This window comes from Cyprinus carpio, chromosome B18, assembly GCF_018340385.1.
Source record: "Cyprinus carpio isolate SPL01 chromosome B18, ASM1834038v1, whole genome shotgun sequence".
Lineage (NCBI taxonomy): Eukaryota > Metazoa > Chordata > Actinopteri > Cypriniformes > Cyprinidae > Cyprinus > Cyprinus carpio.
Window position 1 is genome coordinate 3,204,732 of NC_056614.1, and position 25,261 is coordinate 3,229,992.

Genomic DNA, 25,261 nt, shown 5'->3' on the forward strand with positions numbered 1-25,261 from the left:
TGTGTTTGTATTCCTGCTCCAGTGGCCGTTCTGTAGTCTGTTTCTGTGTTATTGATGTGTCTTGTCTGACTCTGTCTGTTTGTGTGAATGCAAGTGTGTGTCCAAGTGTTTGTTTAAACAAATACATGCATAGAATTCTTTCTCTCATTAGCAAGCATATTTGTCACATTTATTTATATTTGGCATATTGATTCTGCATAATAGCATGATAATAGTTTAAAGAGATCAAGTAAGAAGTGTTTGACTTAGGGCTGCATGATGATAGTTAAACTGATTACTTAAAAAATCAGAATTATTGCACTTTACATAAGCGAGAATGCCAACTCATATGCAGGGTCATCTTGTTTATTATATTTGTCATATAGATTAACCCACTCTATATTATGAAAACTAGAAAAACCTTTAGAAAATTAAAGTGAAATACCTAATTCCAAATTCTGTTGTTTTATTATTTTTTTTATTTTTCATTAAAACAACAAAAAAGACTTGGTATTGTGGCACAGAGGTTGCTTAAGTGCATTTATTCAGCAACCACAATCGCAAACAACATAGTCAAGATTGACGCTTGGATTTATTATAGTTTGTCACTGAGAAGATGTGCGTACAGATTTGGATGCAAAAAGTTGTCAGGTTGGGAATATTAAGCCACACTTGAGAAGATAATGTATCCATTTAAGGGAAAAGCTCTTATTGGGGGATTTTAACACTTGACATCTGGCAACCCCAAGCATGAATGCTCATGGAGGTTTGTTACCAATGCAAGATGATGGACATGTCCAACGAAACGAAAAAAATAGAATAAAATAATAATAATAAAAAAAGGCCACTTTCGAAGATAATTAAGAGAATAAGAAATTGTGGTTATTAGACTTGCAGCTATAATTTGACTGGTCATGTGATTTAAACATGGCCACCACCATGAGAGGACCAGCCTCATGTATATGAAATGTGACCCTGGACCAAAACCAGTCTTCAGTGCCAATTTTTCAAAATTGAGATTCAAAGATCATCTTAAAACTGAATAAATAAGCTTTCCATTGATGCATGGTTTATTAGGATCAGACAATATTTGGCCGAGATACAACTATTTGAAAATCTGGAATCTGAGGGTGCAAAAAAAATCAGAATACTGAGAAAATCGCCTTTAAAGTTGTCCAAATGAATTCTTAACAATGCATATTACTAATCAAAAATTAAGTTTTGATATTTACAATAGGAAATATACAAAATATCTTCATGGAACATGATCTTTACTTAATATCCTAATGATTTTTGACATAAAAGAAAAATCGATTATTTTGACCCATACAATGTTTGTTTGTTTTTTTTGGCTACTGCTAAAGATATACCCCAGTGAGTTAAGACTGGTTTTGTGGTCCAGGGTCACAAATAGATTTCACAAGGTGATTTTGCTACACTAATATGATTATTCATCTTTTGTAACTGCATTCATTTATTTGAATCAGACATTTGACCTGCAGGCTTTTAGCAGTTTTAATCTTTGCTTTTCATTGATCACATCAGCATGCCGTCTGATAAATTGGCTGGATAACCAACTGTAGTAGTTCCATGAGTCACCTGTCTTTCCAGACAGATGATGATTTATCTGTGTTGATTTCAAATAGAGGGAATTCCCAACCCAGGAATTTCCTGACTATGTGTCCTGTAAACAATAAAGTATTAATTAATAATGTAGTAAAAGTGTGCGTATATATTTTTTTATTATTAATCAATGCCATGCAAAACAGACCATAAAGCTTCCTTTAATTATTTCTCTGTGAAGCACATGAGCTCAACAGAGTTTGCAGTTTACATGTTGCTATGCTAATGTCTTGAAGACTAGACAAAAATATACAGCACCTGCAAACCTACAATAAATATGCATTTTAAGTAGTTTTAATTAAAATTATTTGTAGATTGGATTTAGTTTGAATACTTTAATGAATTTGTTTGGCATATATTGCTGATTTATAACATTTCTCTCAACTTTACCATATTGGATTGGATTTATTTATTATAGACATTTCTCTTGACTCCATTTATTTATTTAGCAATAAAGCCTTGTAATTATGCATATTACAAGACTTCAAAATGTTACTGCCTCTTCGGAGCAGCCGTAATGTCAAGAGTGTGTTTAAAATGCTTTTAGGTAGGCAGCATATTAGGTTTTTGGTAGTAAAGCATGCTAGCAACACCAAGGTTATGGGTTCAATTTCTAGAACATACATGCATTATAAGTCACACTGTATAACAGTATTTTGGATGCATTAAATGAGCTTCTAGTTTCTCCTTGTTTTTCTTTTTCATTCTGATTTCATTGCTTTACAGTATGACAGATTAAACCTGATTAAAGTAAGCATTTCATGTTCTTCTTCATTTGACCCCTGACCCTTAAACTAAGGCTTAAGTGTTAAAGTGTTAGACTTAAATCTTAAGTGTTAGCTCATACATGTAGCACCCCTCAACTATTCTTCCAATCCCTTCCTCACCTGTCTCTCTCTCTCTCTCTTTCTGTCCACATGTACACACGAGAGACCTGTCTCACACCTCTTTTGAGTTTAGATCAGATTAGCCTACATTAAGCCATCCAATCCCTGAGCCTTGATGGAATAGACCAGTATGTGTGTTAGCAGGTCTGTGTGAGTTGATCTATAGGCTTTAAAGGGTCATGAACGAGACACAACTAGAGCTGTGTGCTAGCTAATCTGTCAAAGTTGCACACATACACACACACACACACACACACACACCGAGTGGAAGCTTGGGGTTTTAAAATAGAGAAGGCACACTAATTGTATTGGTCTGGGATCCCTGCCATTTATTATTATTATTATTATTATTATTATTATTATTATTTGCTTAACCATTTTAAAATGGCTTTTTGGTTGCTTTTAGTCAGAAAACGTAAATAAAAAGACACACATACAACAAGATAATATAATATCACTTACCTGGCCTATCACTTGAAGCAAACATCCATCCCTTTTTAAAAGTCTGTGTTAAAGGAGAGCTGCCTGTTGTGCTATTTAATTAAGCCACGACTGCTGTAGCCTATATCCAGCTTAGGCGTGTTCTCCCTTTGTTTTATTTGTTTATGTACTGTTTGAATGACAGCTTGGTAAATCTGTTGGCGATCAAATATTCAATATCGCTACTCATCATAGTACTTGGATCATTATCAGCGCAGCATGGGACGTTTAAACTAATATCACGTAATTTACGTCTCTATGATGATTGGTTGATACCAAAAGGGAAGCTAGCCTCCTCTACAAGGTTTCTTTTCTCAACACTCATCAGTGCTGAAAGTGAACACTGAATGCTGATTGGCTATTTTTTTTTACCAACTGAGGCACGAGATCTCAATTCTCCCCCGGCCTCCCCCTCCCCTTCTCTGTCACCTAGCGGTTGTAATTATATCAGCAGATTCGACACATTCGTGATCGAAAAGGGGCGCTTTCCAACTTCAGTAACATGTTATGATATTATAGCTGTGAAATTACAAACAAAAAAATACACATTCTGAGACATGAACTGAAATTAATTGTGAATTTTATTAACATCAAATAGTCCTCCTCCTCCTCCTCTCATTTTGACCTCCCCTGACGAGCCGCCACTGCACACACACACAGCGTGTTTGAGGTAGCAGGCTAATTAAATGGCTTATCAGCTGACACACACTTCTAGTCATTTTGTCTGCTCACTTTAACCTAGACTATAATACAAGGGACCCCATTATGTGTCGTACCTCTTCAAACTAATATAGCATCAGTTTGTCCCTGCGTTAAGTTATTTTCCTTAAGTTTCTTTTCATTAAGGGGGTGGTCTGTACTAAAGAAGATATGTTTATGTTAATCAAGATAAGTTTATCACTATAATGCAGACTGTTTTTGTTCACACTACCTTTTCTGTTGACATTGAAATATTTTTCCATGTCTTCCTGAGTTGTTTACCAGGCCTGTAATCATGCCTTCAATGACCCCATGCAATGATTTCAATGAATGCAAATTTATATCCTGTGTTGATGTGCATCCAAGTACAAGCAGGAAGTTTGGGTGGGATCTATCAAAGGGTTTGTCCTTTTAGTTCATATTTAGACCAGAAAGTCATATTGCGAGATAAAATGTGCCACTGTGCAGTATAAAATCACAGTGATGAATTATAACTTTGAGAGATAAACAGTCATAATTATGAGAAATAAAGTCACTCTGCGATATATAATGTCATAATTACGAGAAATAAAATAACATTGCAAGATATTTCATAATTTTGAGAAATAACGTCACTTTGCACAGATATGAAGTCATAGTTAAGAGAAATAAAGTCACATTGCTATTTATGTCAATTATGAGAAATGAAGTCACATTGTGGGATATAATGTCATAATTATGAGAAATAAAATCTCATGGCAATTTACAGTAAAATGCCATAATTAAAAGAAAAATTCATTGCGAGATAAAAAGTGACACTTTGCGGTATAAAATAATAGCGATGAAATATAAAGTCACTTTGCAAAATAGAAAATTCATAATTACAAGAAATTTGTCCTTTTAGTTCATATTTAGACCATACTTATGAGAAATAAAATCAAATTGCAAGACGTCATAATTTTGAGAAATAAAATCACTGTGAAATGAGTCATAATTACAAGAAATAAAGTCACTTTGCACAGATACAGTCATATTTGCGAGAAAAAAAGTTGCTTTGCACAGATATAAAGTCATAGTTAAGAGAAATAGTCACATTGCTGTTTATTTCAATTATGAGAAATGAATTTATGCAGTATACTGGAGCCAAACCTGAGAAAGTAGACCTGAATATTCCATTCCGTTCCTGGACACGCAATTTGCGTAGCTGTAATTCATAGGCGGGGATTATGCTAATTGTGAATGAGCGTGCACGAACGCCCTATTTACGAATGATTGGAATTCATTAACATACACATGTTTAACTATCAAATCGGACATTTACAAAGAGTTTGTGAATCCGGAGGAGAGTTTCTGGAAGGTCTGTTTTACTGTGCGCAGATATAAAGTCATAATGACAAGAAATAAATTCACATTGCAACTTACAGTATAATGCCATAATTACAAGAAATAAAGTCACTGCACAGATATAAAGTCATAATTATGAGAAATTATGAGAAAGGTCAAGATTCAAGAGATTCAAGATTCAAGATTTTTATTCATCACATACACGATTATATAGAGCATATATAACCAGCAGTGAAATGTGAGTCAGGTCCACAACATGGACAGTGCAATTATTAAAGAATACAACACAGATGAAAATATACATAAATATGTATAAAAGAATGAAATAAAAGTAAACACAAAAAAATATAAGAATAAAATATTTAAGAAAAGATGTATACTGTAGAATTAAATAAAGAATAGAAAATAATGTGCATGAAACTATACTGTAGTCTTAAATATTAAGATACACAGGAATGTACAAGAGGAGAATGTGCAAACAGGTTGACACTGTCAGTATGTCAATGTGAGGTAGAGAATGATGAATATCTTACAGATAAAGTGAATATTAAGTGGAGACATGTAGATGTTAAGAGGCTGGTTTTGAGTTTAGGAGCCTGATGGCCCGGGGGAAGAAACTCCTCCTAAGTCTCTCGGTTTTTGCCATCAGGCTACGGAAGCGTTACCAGATGGCAGCAAAGTGAAAAGATGGTTACTGGGGTGGATGGAGTCCTTGATGATTTTAACAGCTCTGCTTTTGCAGCGTTTGAGGTAGATGTCCTGCAGAGAGGGGAGAGCAGACCCTGAGATGGGCTCTGCTAAGCGCACAACTCTCTGCAGGGCTTTGCAGTCATGACTGGAGCTGTTCCCATACCACACTGAGATACACTGAGTCAATACACTTTCTATGGCCCCTGAATAGAAAGTTTTCAGGATTGCTGAAGAGACCCTGAATTTTTTCAGCTGTCGCAGATGGTACAGTCTTTGCCTGGCTTTATTAACCTGTGTTTGGATGTGTGAAGTCCAAGTCAGGTCCTCGGAGATGTTTACACCAAGGTTCTTGAAGCTGCTCACCCTCTCCACAGGGGTCCCGCTGATCATAGGAGGAGTATAGGGCTGCTGCTGTCTCTTCCTGAAGTCAACAATCAGCTCTTTAGTTTTGCTCACATTCAGAGAGAGACAATTGTCCTGGCACCATGATGTAAGTTTCTCTACCTCATCCAAGTATGCGGTCTATTTATTTTTGTGAATCAAATTTGATAATAGATGTGAAGCTGTGGGAAGACGCAGTCATGTGTGTAGAGAGAGTAGAGCAGGGGACTGAGGACACAGCCCTGTGGGGCTCCTATGTTCAGGGTGATGGAGCTGGAGATGAACTGGCCTACTTTCACCACTTGAGGTCTGCCGGTGAGGAAGTCTTGAATCCAGCTGCAGAGTGAAGAATTCAGGCCGAGGTCTATGAGTTTAGAAACCAGCTTTATGGGGACTATATTATTGAAAGCTGAGCTATAGTCGATAAATAGCAGCCTTACATAGTTCCCGTTATTGCTGTCAATGTGCGTGAGAGAAGAGTGCAGGATGTGAGAGATGGCATCAGGAGTGGATCTATTGGGGGGATAAGCAAACTGAAGAGGGTCCAAAGTATCCGGGATGGAGGAGCAAATGTACTTTTTAACCAGTCCCTCAAAAACCTTCATGACTTTTGATTTGAGGGCAACTGGATGATGGTCATTCAGACAAGAGGGTTTATTGTTCTTAGGCACAGGGATGATGACAGATTTTTTAAAGGAGGTGGGAACCACCGAAGTAGCAAGGGAATCATTAAAGATTGATGTAAACAAACCAGCGAGTTGATCAGCACAGGACCTCAGAACACGGCCAGAAATCCCATCAGATCCGGCTGCTTTCCTGACGTTCACTCGCTTTAGAGCCCTCCGAACCTCATCCTCCGACGCGGCGATTACATGATTATCACTTCTCAGACTGCTGCTTTCAGACGCGCTGATCGGCAGACTCGCGCTGCTTAGATTGTTTTCAAAGCGACCTTAGAAAGAATTTAACTCGTCAGCCAGCGACGGATCTGCTCTCACCTCTGCAGAGGATTTGTTTCCAAAGGCACAGATGGTCCTTAGTCCCTGCTACATGCGTCGGGAGTCATTTAGCTGAAAATGAGACTCTATTTGTTCCCTGTATCGGAGTTTGGCGGCTCTTACTGCGCGTCAGAGAGCATAGAACAGGTCACAGGTCAAAGGTCAAATTGTGAGATGTAATGTTATAATTAGGAGAAATAAAGTTATATGGTGAAATGTAATGTCTTTATTACGAGAAACAAAGTCATTTTACGAAATATAACATAATTATGAGAAATAAAGCAACATTGCAATATACAATGTTATAATTACAAGAAATAAAGTCTCATTGCAATATATGATATACAATGTTATAATTACAAGAAATAAAGTCTCATTGCAATATATAATGTCATGACTGCAAGAAATAAAGTCACATTGAGAGATGTAATGTCATTATTATGAGAAATAAAGCCACATTGCGAGATATAAGGTTCTAATTATGAGAAATAGTTTTAAGGGTCTTTTTAAGGGAATGAAGGGAGTGAAACAACATTCAGGCTCATCTAGACTGAGCTAGACTGTGTTAGGTTATAAATAGAGCGGTAGTGATGTCAGTTCACCCCTGTATACAAACACCCCCTTAAAAGTGTCTTTAAGTTTCTATTTTGGGTTATGCGGGTGTGAATTTGTCTTTTTCCCATGACGTATCAGCTTTGAAACTGCTCATTTAACCATCTATCTTTGTTTTACACTATTTGTGGAAAGAACAAATGATGTATGTGTGTGTAATTATCCGGTGAAGGGAAGTGTCAGTCTAGCAGACTTTACCAGCTGCCACATGACAGGCCCTCGGCCAACCCTCACAGTCTGTAAATATACACTCGCTGTGAGAGGTGTATGCAAATAATGTTCTGCATAGCTAATGTTTTGCTCTCCTTAATATAGTCATTTTCTTTTCCTTCTCTTTCAGAAAAGCCAGAGCTGGTACAACGTAAGTCACACCTTATATTAATAATAATAATGTGTGTGTGTGTGTGTGTGTGTGTGTGTGTGTGTGTGTGTGTGTGTGTGTGTGTGTGTGTGTGTGTGTGTGTGTGTTTATGCTTGTACTAATGGTTGTGTGTCCACCTACCTTGAAATATAAACAGCCATCAATGTCACCACACAGTGCATTTTTTGTGTTACTGTAAAATGAGATGTCTTGGGCAAGGGAACAGGATAATTTAATTAAATGTATTAATTAAAAATAATTTTCACTTATATATATATATATATATATATATATATATATATATATATATATTAGTTATTGTTTATAATAGGCATTATGTTTGAAATGATTAAGTATAGAATTACTTGTGTATTTGTGTGTAAGATGTGAACATTGAGGTGTTTGGACATCAAACAGTAGAATTCTTCTGTTGTTTTACTGTAATGATTTACAGATTTGTTGCTCTTTCCTCTGACATTCATCAGTTTGGCTGCAAATATTATCTGACTCATGATCTTGTTATCAATTTCCTCATATTTTATGTCTGTTTGTCAACGTGGCTGATAACAACCATCTGCTTTCTTCACATTGTTGAGTGTCAGAATTTGAATGTTTCTAAAATGTCAAGTTTAAAATTCAGTATTATCTTACATTTTTTGGCATAAGAAATTCTTTAAAGAATTACATATTTCATATGACATATTCCCATTAAAATTGCATTTTTAAATATGAATATTTGACTATATATTACATGGTACTCTGAGGTGCATGCCTAAAATAACTTATATCATGGTACAGTTTTATACTTTAAATACTTCAGAATACTTTTTTAATGTTGTATAATTAATTATCATTATAGCAATACAAATAAGATTTTCTCTTGAATTCTGTTTAGACCATTAGCCACAAGAGAGCGTAGTTTTACACTAATCTTTCAATCACTTTTCATTCCACAATATCTTCCCACAATATCTCCATCAATCTTTGCTTTCTTTTTCTGTCTGTTTTTTTTTATTTTTTTTTTATTTTTGTCTGCCCCTCTCTTCTCTCTCTCCTTCATTCTTTCTCTTTAGAATGAGAGACAGCACATTCTCAGAGTAAGCATGATTTTACTCTCCACGCTCTGTTCCCTCTCACACCAGTCCTTCCCCAAACGCTCCGTATGAGGACTGAATTGAGTCTTAAAAGCTTCTGTCATACTAATGATGGCTTTGGCATGTGTGTGATTATCTAATGATGTAATCGTAGCACCTTCCTTGATGAATTTACTAAACCAACTGCAAAAACAGGACGCATGGCATTAATACCCCTTTGTGAAAAAGAAGTACACTTTAGCATACTTTTAAAAAGAGTACTACAGAAAAATAACAGACAAACAGCAATCAAACTACAAAATAAAAGACATGAAAACAAGAACATGAAACAAAACCCACATTACATTCCCCCCCTCTAAGGGCGACTCCAGACGTCCAAACAAACAAAACCCAAGAAGTTCAGGAGGGTGGTGGAGCGGAGGCGGAACAGGGGGAGGGATGGAGGGCCAGGCCCATGAAACAGGTCTAGATTGTGGAGCAGAGACAGACAATGGAGCAGAGGGGGACCTGGGCCGTGAAGCAGTGACAGACAATGGAGCAGAGGGGGACCTGGGCCGTGAAGCAGTGACAGACAATGGAGCAGAGGGGGACCTGGGTTGTGAAGCAGTGACAGACAATGGAGCAGGGGGGACCTGGGCCGTGAAGCAGTGACAGACAATGGAGCAGAGGGGGACCTGGGCCGTGAAGCAGTGACAGACAATGGAGCAGGGGGGGACCTGGGCCGTGAAGCAGTGACAGACAATGGAGCAGAGGGGGACCTGGGCCGTGAAGCAGTGACAGACAATGGAGCAGGGGGGACCTGGGCCGTGAAGCAGTGACAGACAATGGAGCAGAAGAGGACCTGGGCCGTGAAGCAGTGACAGACAATGGAGCAGAGGGGGACCTGGGCCGTGAAGCAGTGACAGACAATGGAGCAGGGGGGACCTGGGTTGTGAAGCAGTGACAGACAATGGAGCAGAGGGGGACCTGGGCCGTGAAGCAGTGACAGACAATGGAGCAGGGGGGACCTGGGTTGTGAAGCAGTGACAGACAATGGAGCAGGGGGGACCTGGGCCGTGAAGCAGTGACAGACAATGGAGCAGGGGGGACCTGGGCCGTGAAGCAGTGACAGACAATGGAGCAGGGGGGACCTGGGCCGTGAAGCAGTGACAGACAATGGAGCAGGGGGGACCTGGGCCGTGAAGCAGTGACAAACAATGGAGCAGAGGGGGACCTGGGCCGTGAAGCAGTGACAAACAATGGAGCAGAGGAGGACCTGGGCTGTGGAGCAGTGACAGACAATGGAGCAGAGGGGGACCTGGGTTGTGAAGCAGTGACAGACAATGGAGCAGAGGGGGACCTGGGTTGTGAAGCAGTGACAGACAATGGAGCAGAGGGGGACCTGGGTCGTGGAGCAGTGACAGACAATGGAGCAGAGGGGGACCTGGGCCGTGGAGCAGTGACAGACAATGGAGCAGAAGGGGACCTGGGCCGTGAAGCAGTGACAAACAATGGAGCAGAAGGGGACCTGGGCCGTGGAGCAGATTGAGAGCAGTAGAGCAGGGGGGACCTGGGTTGTGAAGCAGTGACAGACAATGGAGCAGAGGGGGACCTGGGTTGTGAAGCAGTGACAGACAATGGAGCAGAGGGGGACCTGGGTTGTGAAGCAGTGACAGACAATGGAGCAGGGGGGACCTGGACCGTGAAGCAGTGACAAACAATGGAGCAGAGGGGGACCTGGGCCGTGAAGCAGTGACAGACAATGGAGCAGGGGGGACCTGGGCCGTGAAGCAGTGACAGACAATGGAGCAGGGGGGGACCTGGGTTGTGAAGCAGTGACAGACAATGGAGCAGAGGGGGACCTGGGCCGTGGAGCAGATTGAGAGCAGTAGAGCAGAGGGGGACCTGGGCCGTGAAGCAGTGACAGACAATGGAGCAGGGGGGACCTGGGTTGTGAAGCAGTGACAGACAATGGAGCAGAGGGGGACCTGGGCCAGATCCAGAGCAGTATGGAGCCATGGCAAAGCAGGCTGAGCGGGGAGCCACGGCAGCGGAGACATGGACAGACCACTTGGCTGTGACAGAGCAGGCAAAGAGTTCTTGATGGCCTTCGTGGCCATAACAAGTTCACGCACGGCCTCCTTGACCGTAACCCGCCCCTTCTGGAGGTACTGGAGTGGATTTGCGGTCAGGAGAGGCCTCAGGAGCAGACTCGTGGACAGGAGAGGTCTCTGGAGCGCAGTGTGCAGCCCACACGCCCAAACTGGCAACCGCCATTACAGGAAGAACTGAGTTCAGGGGAATAGTCTCTGTGACAGCCAGTGCTGAGGCGCTGGGGATACCAGCTGCTCGCACTGACATCAGTGGTGGGTCCATCATACTGGCAATCAGTCCTGGCCCAAGCTCCACATCTGTGGAGGGCTCAGGCATGGCGGCCATCTTGGCCGGGGACTCAGGCGTTGCGTGAGCAAACTCCGAAATGGCAGCTGCGACGTTATGAGACTCTAGAAGAGTGAACATTTTACAAAGAGACTCTTGTGGCGGCCATCTTTTGATGGAGCTCTTGAATGGTGGCCATATTGTGAAGAATCTCCTGAGTGACTGGCATGATGTAAGCAGGCTCTGGCTTGGCAGGCGTGACGTGAAGAGGACTTGGCATTAGCAGGCATGACATGATCAAACCCTGGGGTAGCAGACATGATGTTAGCGGACTCTGATGTACATGATGTAATCAGGCTTTGAATTGGTAGACATGATAGGAGTAAACTGTGATTTAACTGGCATGTGGTGAGCAGGTCCTGGAGTAGCAGGCTCGACGTTAGTTGGCAGGCATGATGTGAGCAGACTTTGAGGAAGTGTTGTGTTCCTCCTCCACGACATCCCCAGTAAAAGTAGATCCACTCATGCGCAAACCAAAGTCTATATACTGTTCCAGTGACCAATGAATCTTCCCCCAAGGCAACTGAGAATGAATGGGTTCATTTAAACCCACTCGAAAAATGTCCACATCATTAAAAGCCACCAAATGACACAATCCACAAAAGTCCTGAACATAATCCTCAATGAACATGACACATCCACAAGGCAGAGAGAGATACATGAGGGCAAGGGAAGCATGACACAAACAGCAATCAAACTACAAAATAAAAGACATGAAAACAAGAACATGATACAAAACCCAGATTACAACACTATAGAATAAGCATGCTTCTTTAAATATTTTAATCTGACATTATTATATAGTTTTAAAAATTAAATTAAAAAATGTACTTAAAACATAGCAGTCATGAAAGTGTACTCTAAGTACTTTTATTGTATTAATCTTATATGATCGGCAAGTACAATAAAAAAAAATGTAGTTTTAAGATTTGAAATACACTACAAGGGCACATTCCTTACAATTAAGCACACTTCTTTTTCACAAAGGCGGCGGCATTAAAGAGTCAAAGTAAATAGACTTTGCATCTCTTTGATTGGCTCTGGTCCTCAGTGGTGTGATGTGATTGGTTGATTGCACTGCATCTGCACGGATGTGAGTTGTTTGATGCATACTAAATGCATACTGGGCAGGATCTCACACAGTGGTTTTGATGTTATATTTATACAGTATGTTTAGAACATTTCTGATGCTCTGTCTGTGAAGTGTTTGAATGGGCAGTGATGATCTCCCATGGCCCTGAGAGCACTGTGATTACATCTCAACCGTCATCATGTGATTTCTGAGCCTGACTGACCACCGAAAGTGAATGTCAGCTGCTGTACTGTGTTGCAGTTAGGCTCTGGGATGTTTGGTTTACCAGAGAGTGCTGATTATTAACAGCATCTGACTCTTTATAGGAGCAAAGCTTGTATGAATTAGCTTATTTTAAAGCAGCAATTTCACAACACACCTTTGTTCTTGTTAGTTTTCTACAGAAATCAACTTATCAGTGTAGTTTTTGGGTTTAGTTTAAACTCTTTAGTTACCAACATTCGAAATTTCTTCTTATGTGAAAAACTTTGGGTTGATGTCTATTTAGGTTTGAACCCAAATGGATGTTAAATCAAAGTTCTCAAACGTGTACTAAACAAATGTATGGTTCTTAGTTTAAACGGCAGCCTACATGTGAAAAAAAAAAATTGTAATTTTACATTTTTCAAAAATGTTTTTAACTAACCTTTTAGTATATACTTTCACTGGACACTCATATAATGAAAAATGCTTGTGAACTAAAGCACCTTTTGTTGTGATAAATATTAACAAACATCAATATTGACATTTTTATGACTTTAGATATAGATATAGATGACACATACAGAATTTAACATAGCTTTATTTTAAAGATTTTTAAAAGGATATAGTTCAACGCTATCTCATGACCAATTCGTACATATTTTATGAGGTGGCTAATTTGTATGAATTTGTATGACTTCACTCGTACGATTTTGTACGATTTGTCTAGACCCCTGTGACAGATAGATTTAGGGGCGGAGTTAGGTGTAGGTCATTTGTACAAATTCATATGAATTGTGCAACTAGTAAAATATGTATGATTTGGCACAAATCTTTTCAATTTGTACGAGTGAGGTCGTACGAATTTGTATGGATTAGCCACTTAGTAAAATACTGTATGTATGAATTACCGTGATATTGGGCAGGATAGTTCACCAGAAATGTTTTCATGATTTATTCACCCTCATATCGTTCCAAATCTGTATGACTTTCTTTCTTTTATAGAGCATAAAAGAACATATGTGACCCTGGACCACAAAACCAGTTATAAGGGTCAATTTTTCGAAACTGAGATTTATACATCATCTGAAAGCTGAATAAATAAGCTAGTTAGTAAGTTAGTTAATTGTTAGGATCCGACAATATTTGGCTGAGATACAACTATTTGAAAATCTGGAATCCACAGGTGCAAAAGTTCTAAATATTGAGAAAATCACCTTTAATGTTGTCCAAATGAAGTTCTTAGCCATGCATATTACTAATCAAAAATTAAGTTTTAATATATTTACAGTAGGAAATTTACAAAATATCTCCATGGAACATGATCTTTACTTAATGTCTTAATGATTTTTGTCATAAAAATAAAAAATAAAAATCAATAATTTTGACCCATACAATGTATTTTTGGCTTTTGCTACAAATATACCCCAGCGATGTAAGACTGGTTTTGTGGTCCAGGGTCACATTTAAAAAATCAATGTCAAAAGTCAATGGTCATCAAAACTGTTTGGTTATCAAGATCCTTCAAAATATATTCTTCTGTGTTCAGCAGAAGAATGAAACTCATACATAGGAATGACATGGGGGTGAGTAAATGATGACAGAACTTTCCTTTTTGGGTGAAATATCCCTTTAAGGTGGACTTTTGGCTAAATAAAAAACCATTTGAGTTGCAAGAGACTAACCTCAACAGATCACATCCCAAAAGCTGATGTATATTTCACACACTAGACATTGTCTCACTTGTCACTGTGACATTAGAATACAAAGGGATCCCCTGATGACATTATTGGAGTCGTTACACCCACTCCTGGTACCAGCCACCGGCGTCTCTCATTATTTACTTTTTTAGTTAATAAGTAACTGACTTTACATACTCATCAGCAGGAGTAAACACACTCACACACATCCAGCTCTACATAAATCAGCAGGACAGATAGAACTGCTCCCAGTATCTGCTTAGGTTTCTGCTGGTCTGGAATGTTTCTGAGTATCTGCTTCTCCATTGAGAGCCACTATCCATTCGCCTTTATGGATATTTATGGATAAGCGCTGAAGAGAGCATACTTTTGCGACGGCATTGTTGCTTGCACAAGCAGATTTCCATTCTTAGCATTATGACTGCTGCAGATCATGTGTCAGTCTTTGTTCTTGGTTATCTTTAGGCACAAATGAAAGGGAGCGAGTGAGTGTAGTTTGGGGTTGAGAGATGCGAGTGTGAATTCTACATTGGAAAGCGTAAATCATTAAATAGAGGACCTGAGAACCCGAGGATTTGGTGCAGAGTGTTTCCGGATGGTCTTTATTTGTCATCGTGGTCCGTTTCACACCTGTTGAAGATCTTTCGTCTCTGAAGTGTGACAAGAGCAGCTGCTAAATGCAGAAAACAAGAGAAACTCTAGGAATAAGAATTAAGTCTTTGATGGACTAAACTCCAAGAAGAACAATCTTTGAAAGCCAACAACCAGCCTACAATGGAGATATTAGCGGCCATTGCATACTGAGGTAACGATTATCACTTGCGGAAGTAACTTTCTGTCCCTTCTTCATTGACTCTCTAGTCAGGCTCTTTCTAGGCTCTTAATTTGTCGTCGTGGTCGGATTCACACCTGCAGAAGACTATCTTTCTTCTCTAGGGTCGAACAACAACAGCTGCTGAATGCAGAAAACAAGCGCAAACTTTGGGGACCAAGAAGAATCACATCTTTGATGGACTAAACTCCAAAAAGAACGTTCCCTGAAAGCCACCAACCAACCTTTAATGGAAATATTAGTGTCCACTGCATACTGAGGTAACAATTGATAATTGCTTGCGGATCAACCCTACGGACATGCTCTTTAGATGCTCTTTATGTGTTGTCGTAGTCCGTTTCAAACTTGTAGAAGACTCTTTCTTCTCTAAAGTCTAACAAGAAATGCAGAAAACAAGCACAAACTTTATGTAATAAGAAGAATCAGATCTTTGATGGACTAAACTCCAAGAAGAATGTTCGGTGAAAGCCAACAACCAACCTGTAATAGAGATATTTGTGGCCATTGCATACTAAGGTAACGATTGATTTGTGGAAGCAACTTTCTGTTCCTGCTTTATTGACTCTCTGGTCACAGTGTTCACAGTCTGAAGAAACAAAAAGAATCAAGACGGACACACATACACACTCTTTCCCAGCACAAACGGTGGGAAACTGGAACAAACAGCAGCATAATAAAGCATCTGTCTGCAGAGGTTACTAAAGGCCACTTGCGTGTGAGTGTGTTTTTGCACTGGAATCATGTGGCGCTAGTCAGGAGAGCCCAGTGCCCACACCCTGATAGAGGTCACACCCTGATAAACATCTGCGATAGCCTAGACGTACCTTGAAGGAGTGAGTGAATCTACAGACCCACCCTTTTCAAAAATCTCACCAGGATCTGGCAGTGTGAGCGGAGTGTCATTGATGAACTGATTCAGCTGCTGGCTGTAGTAGGAAACATGCACAGAGACATGGATTCATCACTTGACTCTCAGGATGACTGGGAGACTCTTATGGAGCTGGAGGAGGCTTTGGCGGGCTGGTTAATTCAGGGTTCAGACTGGGACCAGAACTGGCAGTGGGGCCCGCGGGACGACCCGTACCAGGATGAGGACATACCTGCCGTGAGTCTGTATAAGGATTCAACAGAAGAGTATACGACTAGTTTAGGGTGCACTGTCGATAATAATAGGCCAATGTTCAACACAATTAAATAAAATTATATAAATATATAAAAAAACTAATGTTTATGTATAGAGTATACAGAGTGTCTGCATATACCCAAGATTTTTTTTTACTTTTCAGTTTTCACCCCAATTTTTATAGCTTTAATATAAATTTATTTTATATTTTATTTAATTTATTTACTCATTCTAATTGGGTAGAAATTAGTAAAAACATAAAATTAAAATGTTGATACTGAAGTGTCTGAAGTGTATGGATACAATTAGGCATATGCCGGTATCAAATTTTCATGTTGTGATTAATTGCTAATGCTTTTATCACGGTATACGATATTACCACGGTATTGAAATTTAGTTTAAAAAAAGTGGTCATAATACAGTATAACATATTTAATAACTGTTTTCTTATAACAAAAATAACTGAACATTTAAATACAATAAAGCAGTACAGAAAAATATTTAAAGTTAAAAGTTTTACACCGATTAAAGTGAAAAAGAACTATAAAGACCAATAGGTATCACTTTACAATAAGACCTCATTAGTTAACTTTAGTTAATGCATTAACATTCAGATTGAGCAATAGCTACATTTGCCACAGAAGTTATTAATCTTTGTTAAAAAGATCATATTAGCTCATTAAATAACACAGTTGCAACTTTCGATTTTAACAACGTGTTATTAAATATTGGAATACCTAAGATTAATGAATATTCAGAAGAATTTTTCATTGGCAGTTTGTTAACTAATGAATTAATGTTAACTAATGAAGCCCTAATGTAAAGTGTGAACGAACAATAAAGAATCAAAACACTTTCAAACAATATCTAGGGCATGTTGTAGTCCAGATTAAAATGTAAAAAAAAGTTTGAAAATAAATAGCCTGTTAAGTCTAAATATTTAAGTATTTGGCACTGTGATAAACACTATAGCAAATACACAAATCTGAATGACTATTTAAAGCTATTTAAATACGTTTTAGAAAGTCAAGTCAAGTCATCTTTATTTATATAGCGCTTTAAACAAAAAAGATTGCGTCAAAGCAACTGAAGGACATTAATTAGGAAAACAGTAACGCAAAGTAACGCAGCTGCTTTAATTATAGGGTTTCAAGGCTGCATTTTCTGCAGTTTAGCGCCATCTGCTGTCAGAGAGTGAATGTGCTTTCATTCAGAGCGTCTCTCACGTGTTCCCCCGTGTTTTTCTCATGCGTGCTTGTTTACATCAGAGCGCCCACGCTCTTTCAACAGCGGTGTTGTGCATTTTGACCAGTTGATGGGAAAAGTATTCTTAAAATGCATTCCAAATTCTGAATAATTTGTAATATATAATTATTCACGGCATTTAGAAGTGCCATTTAGTATTCATTACTGTGATATATCGCATTACCAAATACCTGCACATATCTACATACGATGCTTAATGCTTAAATACAATAATTTCATATTTTTAGGAATATAATATAATATTACATAGAGAGTATGTAGAAGTTGATAGATGGGTGTGTGCATTGTGTAGATGATAAAACAAGGACATGATAAACCAAGGAATTATTATATTATATTATATTATATTATATTATATTATATTATATTATATTATATTATATTATATTATATTATATTATATTATAGTAACTCATAAATTCTGTTTTGAAAATATAAGCATAATATATAAAATTGTGTGTATAACAGACAAAATACGCTTTTCACTGAAATTGTAATCCTTTTTTATTTATGCTTATTTATATATTTATTTATTTATTTGCTTATTCTAATATTGTAAAAAATTAGTTTAAAAACATTCAATGTTGACAGTGTGAGTACTGTCTATACACATGTTAATTTCATATTTTTGAAATACAATTCAGTGGTTAAATAATATAAATTCTGTATAATTCTAAAGGTATTTATGATCTTTTGTTGTTTATTATCTTATCTTGCTTCCATGGCAACAGTGTCACGTTAAATTTAGTGAATAAGAAAACGTTTTACATGGTTGATCTTAAGACACCTCGAGATTCAAGCTGAAGTGACTGTCCTGTCTTTTCTCAGAGCATTTGTCTGTAAAGGCTGTTTGTGCGCTGCTGTTACTGATGCCAGGTGTATATTCACTCATTAGCAGGAGTGAAGAGTGTGTTTGTGAATGAGAAGTGACTCTACAGTGGGAATGAACTCATTGTGGTTCATCTCGCGCTGCTGCATGGCAGAACTAAAGCAGCATTTATCTGATGATCAGCTGTGAGAGTGGAGATGCTCTTAATGCACACTCTTTCTGAGTGTGTCCCTCATCTACTGATTTTTGTGTTTTGTAGGTCCTCAGTCCCACATACAAGCAGCGTAATGAAGACTTCAGGAAGCTCTTCAAGCAGTTACCAGACACAGAGCGCCTTATTGTGGGTAAGAGCTCTCATATATTAACCTCTTTATTTATAATAAGAAAACTACTGTATATTACCTAACAAAATTATTTATTTTTAAAATAATAATTTTAAAATAATTTTTTAAAAATTCTACTTGAATATATTAAATGAAGGTGTAAAAACAAATATATATATATATATGCAACTTTAAATTTATACTTTATATTTATCATTTTAAAAAATAATTATAATCAGTTAACGAGTGTAATTATAATTATAATTAACTTTATTTAATAGTTAATTTTAATAGTTAAACACTTTTAAGGTACTTAATTTTATGTGATTTTCTCCTTTTATTTCGAACTTGATGAATGCAAACTAAAACATTAGAAAACAAAATTATTCAGTTGAATGATGTAACAGGAGGGGCATCTTTTGACCTTGTCCTGTCATTGGCAGACTACTCATGCGCTCTCCAGCGGGACATTCTCCTGCAGGGCCGCCTCTACCTCTCTGAAAACTGGATCTGTTTTTACAGCAACATCTTTCGCTGGGAGACACTGGTATGATTTACTGTAACTCAGATTTTTGGAGCTACAGCCTCTAGAGAGATTGGAGAAGAGTTGAGTTTTTGTTGTTGCAATTCATGCAGCTTACAGTTCGGCTGAAAGACATCTGCTCCATGACGAAAGAGAAAACTGCGCGTCTGATTCCCAATGCCATACAGGTGTGCACGGACACTGAGAAGGTGAGAGTCTTTCAGATAACACAGCACATAACACAGAGGTTGTTTGTTGATGTTCATCTCCTGCTTTGCTCTTCCCTTCAGCACTTTTTCACATCGTTTGGTGCGAGAGACAGGACTTACATGATGATGTTCAGACTTTGGCAGAATGCACTGCTGGACAAGGTATGAGCACAGTATAGGAGTATATACAGTATATGAAGTTTAAGTTAACGCCGGTTCACAACAAGAAAGATAACTATAACAATAACTGTATTAGCATCCACACCAGCACATTATTATAAGCGCACTGCAGTTTTGTCACCTGCTGCTTCAAATGCTCATGTTGTGAATTAAGCTGAATTTTGTCTGTATATTTTAAGCAATATTAGATGTGTTATATCTGATGTTATCTAATAAAGTGTCATATACTCTATGCGCAGCCTCTCTGTCCTAAAGAGCTCTGGCACTTCGTACATCAGTGCTATGGAAATGAGCTGGGCCTCACTAGCGATGATGAAGACTATGTGCCACCTGATGATGATTTCAACACCATGGGGTGAGTTATATGTGCATGCTCTCATAACCAACATATTCAGATCTGGTCTATAACAGACGTGAATGTTGCACAAATATAGTGTCCGCATTCTCTCTGTTCAGATACTGTGAGGAGATCCCAGCGGAGGAGAACGAGGTCAGTAATGATAACTCATCCAAGAGCAGCAGTGAGAACAAGCCAGACAACAGTTCTCCTCCGTCACACAAGAGATCAATCACACACTCCACCATCACCTCCACCACACCTCCCAGCAGCACTGATACACCACTGTCTGTGAGTATATGCACTCATGCACGCTCCCCCGTGTGGTCTTATTAAGAGACATGGTTTTAAATAGTGCCCTCTGCTGGTGTCAGTTTGATATTGCAGCTGAGGAGTACACAGACTGCCTTCCTGATGGAGATCTGCTGCCGCTCCCTCTGCTGGCTGAGGAGAGGAACAGCGAGCCTGCCAGTCCTCTGGATCCTGTGCCACCACTGGCACTCGACTTCAACGACAATGAGGATATACCCACTGACCTCAGTGATTCCTCAGAGACAGATGATGAAGGTTTAAAAAAAAAAAAACTCTTTTTGTTTCATGTTTGAATCAATGTTTGAAACTTTATACACGTGCAAAATTTAATTTTTATATACTAAAAATTAGTACTAATATATATAATACTATATATACTAATTAAAATTAATTTAATAATCAAAAATAGAATTTAAGTATTTGTTTATTTAATTTTAATTATATGATGTAATGTAATTAAAATAAAATAAATAAATGTGAAGCGCAAACTTTCACGTTACCGAAACCAATTTAAAAATGTTCCCAGTTTGGAAGCAGCTCAAAGCGATCTTAATTTGTATTAATTTTATCAGTTAATTGTTATACCTTATTACATGTGGATACATATTCTGTCTTATTCTGGAAACATAATTTGAATAGTGAACAGTGTGAGATTCTCCACAGATGTGGATAAGTGCTGTACAGCTCATCTTTTTTGTTTGAATATTTATTCAGGGGATGAGGTTCAAGCATTCCACGAGGATCTGAATGGCCGTCAGTATATTAACGAGGTGTATAAATTCAGTGTTGATAAGCTGTACACCATCCTCTTCACCGAGTCCCAGTTCATGACAGACTTCATGGAGCAGAGGAGATTTACAGGTCAGAACACTTCAGAAACACTCATTCCTTTGTCTTTGAACTGACTGAACTTTTAGAGAAACCCTAATGGAGTGATCAAGACCGTGAAGAGCATTACTCGGTTGTTTGCCAAATAATTCAACTCAATTGGCATTGAAATGATTTAATTGTATTAATTTAATTATCATATGTATTATTTTATCTATGAGCAACACTTAACTTGCAGTACATCAAGGATATTTAAGATCAGTTTTATTTTTAGTATCACTGAGATACTATTATAATTTTTATACATTGTTTTTTTTCATTAAAAATAGTAATTTTGTTGTGTGTTTTTGTCATTTATATATATATATTTATATGTATATATTTGTCATATGCAGGATATGTCTACATGGTTTTTATTCATTTTATTTTAGTTTATCTTTACTTATTTTAGTACTTAAATTTAAAATGAATATATATATATATATATATATGTGTGTGTGTGTGTATATATGACCCTGGACCACAAAACCAGTCTTAAGTCGCTGGGGTATATTTGTAGCAATAGCCAAAAATACATTGTATGGGTCAAAATTATTGATTTTTCTTTTATGCCAAAAATCATTAGGATATTAAGTAAAGATCATGTTCCATGAAGATATTTTGTAAATTTCCTACTGTTAATACATTAAAACTGAATTTTTTATTAGTAATATGCAGTGCTAAGAACTTCAACTTTACAACTTTAAAGGCGATTTTCTTAGTATTTAGATTTTTTTGAACCCTCAGATTCCAGATTTTCAAATAGGTGTATCTCGGCCAAATATTGTCCGATCCTAACAAACCATACATCAATGGAAAGCTTATTCAGCTTACAGATGATGTATAAATCTCAATTTTGAAAAATTGACCCTTATGACTGGTTTTGTGGTCCAGGGTCACATATATACACACACACATATATATATATATATATATATATATATATATAGAGAGAGAGAGAGAGAGAGAGAGAGAGAGAGAGAGAGAGCATTTTTTCTCATATATAAAGTATATTTGTTATATTATGTCACTTTTCACAGATGTGGTGTATCAGCCTTGGAAGAAGGAAGATGCTGGAAATCAGACGAGGGCCATCATGTACACAATTTCCCTGACCAACCCGCTGGCTCCTAAAACAGCTACAGTTACTGAGACTCAGGTGAGACTGACTTCTCCTCACTACTGTTAGTGTGTGTGTGTGTGTGTGTGTGTGTGTGTGTGTGTGTGTGTGTGTGTGTGTGTGTGTGTGTGTGTGTGTGTGTGTTTTAATATTAATAGTTTCAATGGAACTTCTCTCTGAACTAGACTCTGTATAAGGCCAGCCAGGAGAGTGAGTGCTACATCATCGATGCTGAAGTCATCACTCATGACGTTCCGTACCACGACTACTTCTACACCCTAAACCGCTACATGCTGACGCGCGTGGCCAAGAACAAGTGTAGACTGAGGTACATTTGTTTTTGTATTTTTTTATGGTCAAAGCCAATCAGAGAGAGGCAGGTGTGACTGACAATAATGTGATACATTCGGCTTTCAGGGTTTCTACAGAGTTGAGGTTCAGGAAACAGCCGTGGGCGCTGGTGAAGGGCTTCATTGAGAAGAACTTCTGGAGTGGGCTAGATGAGAACTTCAAAAGCCTCGGTGAGACACAGTTTCACAACCGCCTAACCTCAACTTTCCATCCACAACAGTATTGAGCTTCACCTACAACAATATTAAGTCCCACCCACAACAATGAGCTCCTTCCAAAACACACATTTAACCCCACCCATAATAATATTGAGTCCTGCCCCCAACAACATTGAGCTCCATCCACAATAAGATCCCCACCCACGACAAATTTCAAACCCCACTCACAACATCAGGCCCCACCCACAACAATCTTGTGCACCACTTAAAACTTTCTTCCGCTTCACTCCACATTTTCCTATAATCACTCCAACCACAACAATATAAATCCCCACCCACAACAATATTGAGCAGCACCCACAACAAAATTGAGAAACATTGAGCTCCGCCCACACCAATATCAATTCCCATTCACAATATCGAGCTGCAAGCACAATATTAAACTCCACCCTCAGTTTTGAGCACCACTCACAATATTAAGCTCCACATACTGTACAACATTAAGCCCCACCTACGACAAAATTGAAATTTGCCCATAACAATATCAAGTCCCACCCTCAACAGTATTGTGCTCCGCCCACAACTTCATTGAGCCCCACCCACAACAATAATGAGCCCCACCAAAAACAACATTTAACCCCACCGACAAAATCATTGGGTCCCTCCTACTTCAACACCGCCCTCAATCCATAACAATTTCGATTCCCACCTACAACAAAGCCCCATTCACAACAGTATCAGGCCCCTCCCACAACCATCTTGACCTCTCCTCACAACTTTTTGCCGTTTCACTTTCCAGCAATCACTCCAACCATAACAATATCAAGCCCCACCCATAAAAAATGGAGCTCCACCTATAACAAAATTTAACTCCACCCACAACAATATCAAATCCCGTCCACAATACTGAGCTGCAAGCACAAAATTAAACTTAACCCCCAGTACTGAGCTCCACTCACAATATTATAAGGTCCCGCTCTCAACAATAATGAGCTCCACAACATTATCAAGTCCCACCCACTACTACAACATTGAGCCCCAGTCACAACAATATAGGGCACCACCCACAACTTTCTTCCACTTCACTCCACATTTTACATTAAATTACTCCTTCTGTTGTGCAGTTTTGTTGTCACCACTTAAAATTAATACTAGAATAAATCAGTATTTAGTACGAGTATACAAGTGTTGCTGTTTTGTCAGAACTGGAGTTAGGAAAGATGGAGGACGCTGTAATGGAAAGCCACAGACTGTCTCCTAAAGCTAAAGCAGTCAAGAACTCCACCCTAAGGCGGAGAAAAAGACCCCCCGCCCACCTGCGCACAGCCCATCTAGATGAGACCCTCAGTCCTGTGACCACACCAACAGACGAGGAGGTCATCCACCGCATCAAACACGTGGCAGGTGAGTTCATGCACATCCAAATATTATCACACAAAATAAATTACGTTTAAATTTATAGGACTGGTTGCATTTTCATATGCTCCACCCACAGGTTCCACTCAGACAAGACACATTCCTGAGCACACGCCAGGGGGCGGGATTTTCTGCAACCTCTCTAAACCACTACTCATCATCAGCTTTGTGTAAGTAGTACTTCAGTATTGTCTATACTCTTTTAATTAATACTAATATAGTTTTGCTTACTTTTAAATATTTTTATAAATGCGACTTTTTTCTTTCTTTCTTTCTTTTTTTTGGTTTTCTTTTGGTTTTGCCTCTTGTGGTTGGCCTTAGGATCTGTATAAGGTACATTCCTTTACTGATGTCAATTATATATCCATTCAGAAAATCCCATCTCTATCCTGCCATTCTAGTCCATTTTCTCAGTGCCCCTCTGTCAGTCTTATGCTGCACTTCATTCAGTGTGACAAGTCTGAATTTCCAAATCCTGTTTGAATAAAGTGTGTTTCTGTGGACAACAGTGGAAATATCTCATATATGACTTTGACTGGAATGCAGCAAAAGTGTCTGTACCATGTCTACTCATCACAAATCCAGCGTTGGTCTTTTTTTTTTCACTGAATTTGTCCTCTTTGTTGTCCCTCTGCAGTCTGGTGCTACTTGTGTTTTTGAATGTGATGCTGTTCTACAAACTCTGGATGCTGGAGTATTCTGCACAAAGCCTCACCAGCTGGCAGGGCTTACGCCTGCATGAAAGGTACAACACATACTACAACTGCTTTACACCTACAACAATATTAAGCCAAGTCCCACCCACCAACATCAAGACCCACCCAGGATGGTATTAAACTCCACCTACAGCAATATCACGCCCAGAACACTATTGAGCCTCACCCACATTTGTGATCT

At 38.5% G+C, this 25,261-nt stretch overlaps 1 protein-coding gene across 16 annotated transcripts in view; it reads left to right on the forward strand.

Moving 5' to 3' along the window:
* LOC109109277 (protein Aster-B-like) overlaps positions 1–25,261 on the forward strand; it is a 149,669-nt gene that overhangs the window by 118,350 nt on the left and 6,058 nt on the right. For 11 of the 16 annotated variants that reach the window (XM_042743473.1, XM_042743474.1, XM_042743461.1 and 8 more), the window contains 16 exons: positions 8,013–8,033; positions 18,828–18,912; positions 19,335–19,438; positions 19,528–19,623; positions 19,705–19,785; positions 20,043–20,158; positions 20,260–20,431; positions 20,515–20,707; positions 21,167–21,313; positions 22,360–22,478; positions 22,625–22,767; positions 22,857–22,960; positions 24,152–24,352; positions 24,444–24,534; positions 24,686–24,697; positions 25,002–25,109. In XM_042743473.1, coding sequence (XP_042599407.1) covers positions 8,013–8,033; positions 18,828–18,912; positions 19,335–19,438; positions 19,528–19,623; positions 19,705–19,785; positions 20,043–20,158; positions 20,260–20,431; positions 20,515–20,707; positions 21,167–21,313; positions 22,360–22,478; positions 22,625–22,767; positions 22,857–22,960; positions 24,152–24,352; positions 24,444–24,534; positions 24,686–24,697; positions 25,002–25,109 — 1,793 coding nt within the window. The remainder of the gene's footprint in view (positions 1–8,012; positions 8,034–18,827; positions 18,913–19,334; positions 19,439–19,527; positions 19,624–19,704; positions 19,786–20,042; positions 20,159–20,259; positions 20,432–20,514; positions 20,708–21,166; positions 21,314–22,359; positions 22,479–22,624; positions 22,768–22,856; positions 22,961–24,151; positions 24,353–24,443; positions 24,535–24,685; positions 24,698–25,001; positions 25,110–25,261) is intronic. The other 5 variants (XM_042743463.1, XM_042743462.1, XM_042743469.1 and 2 more) reach the window with 1 other exon arrangement.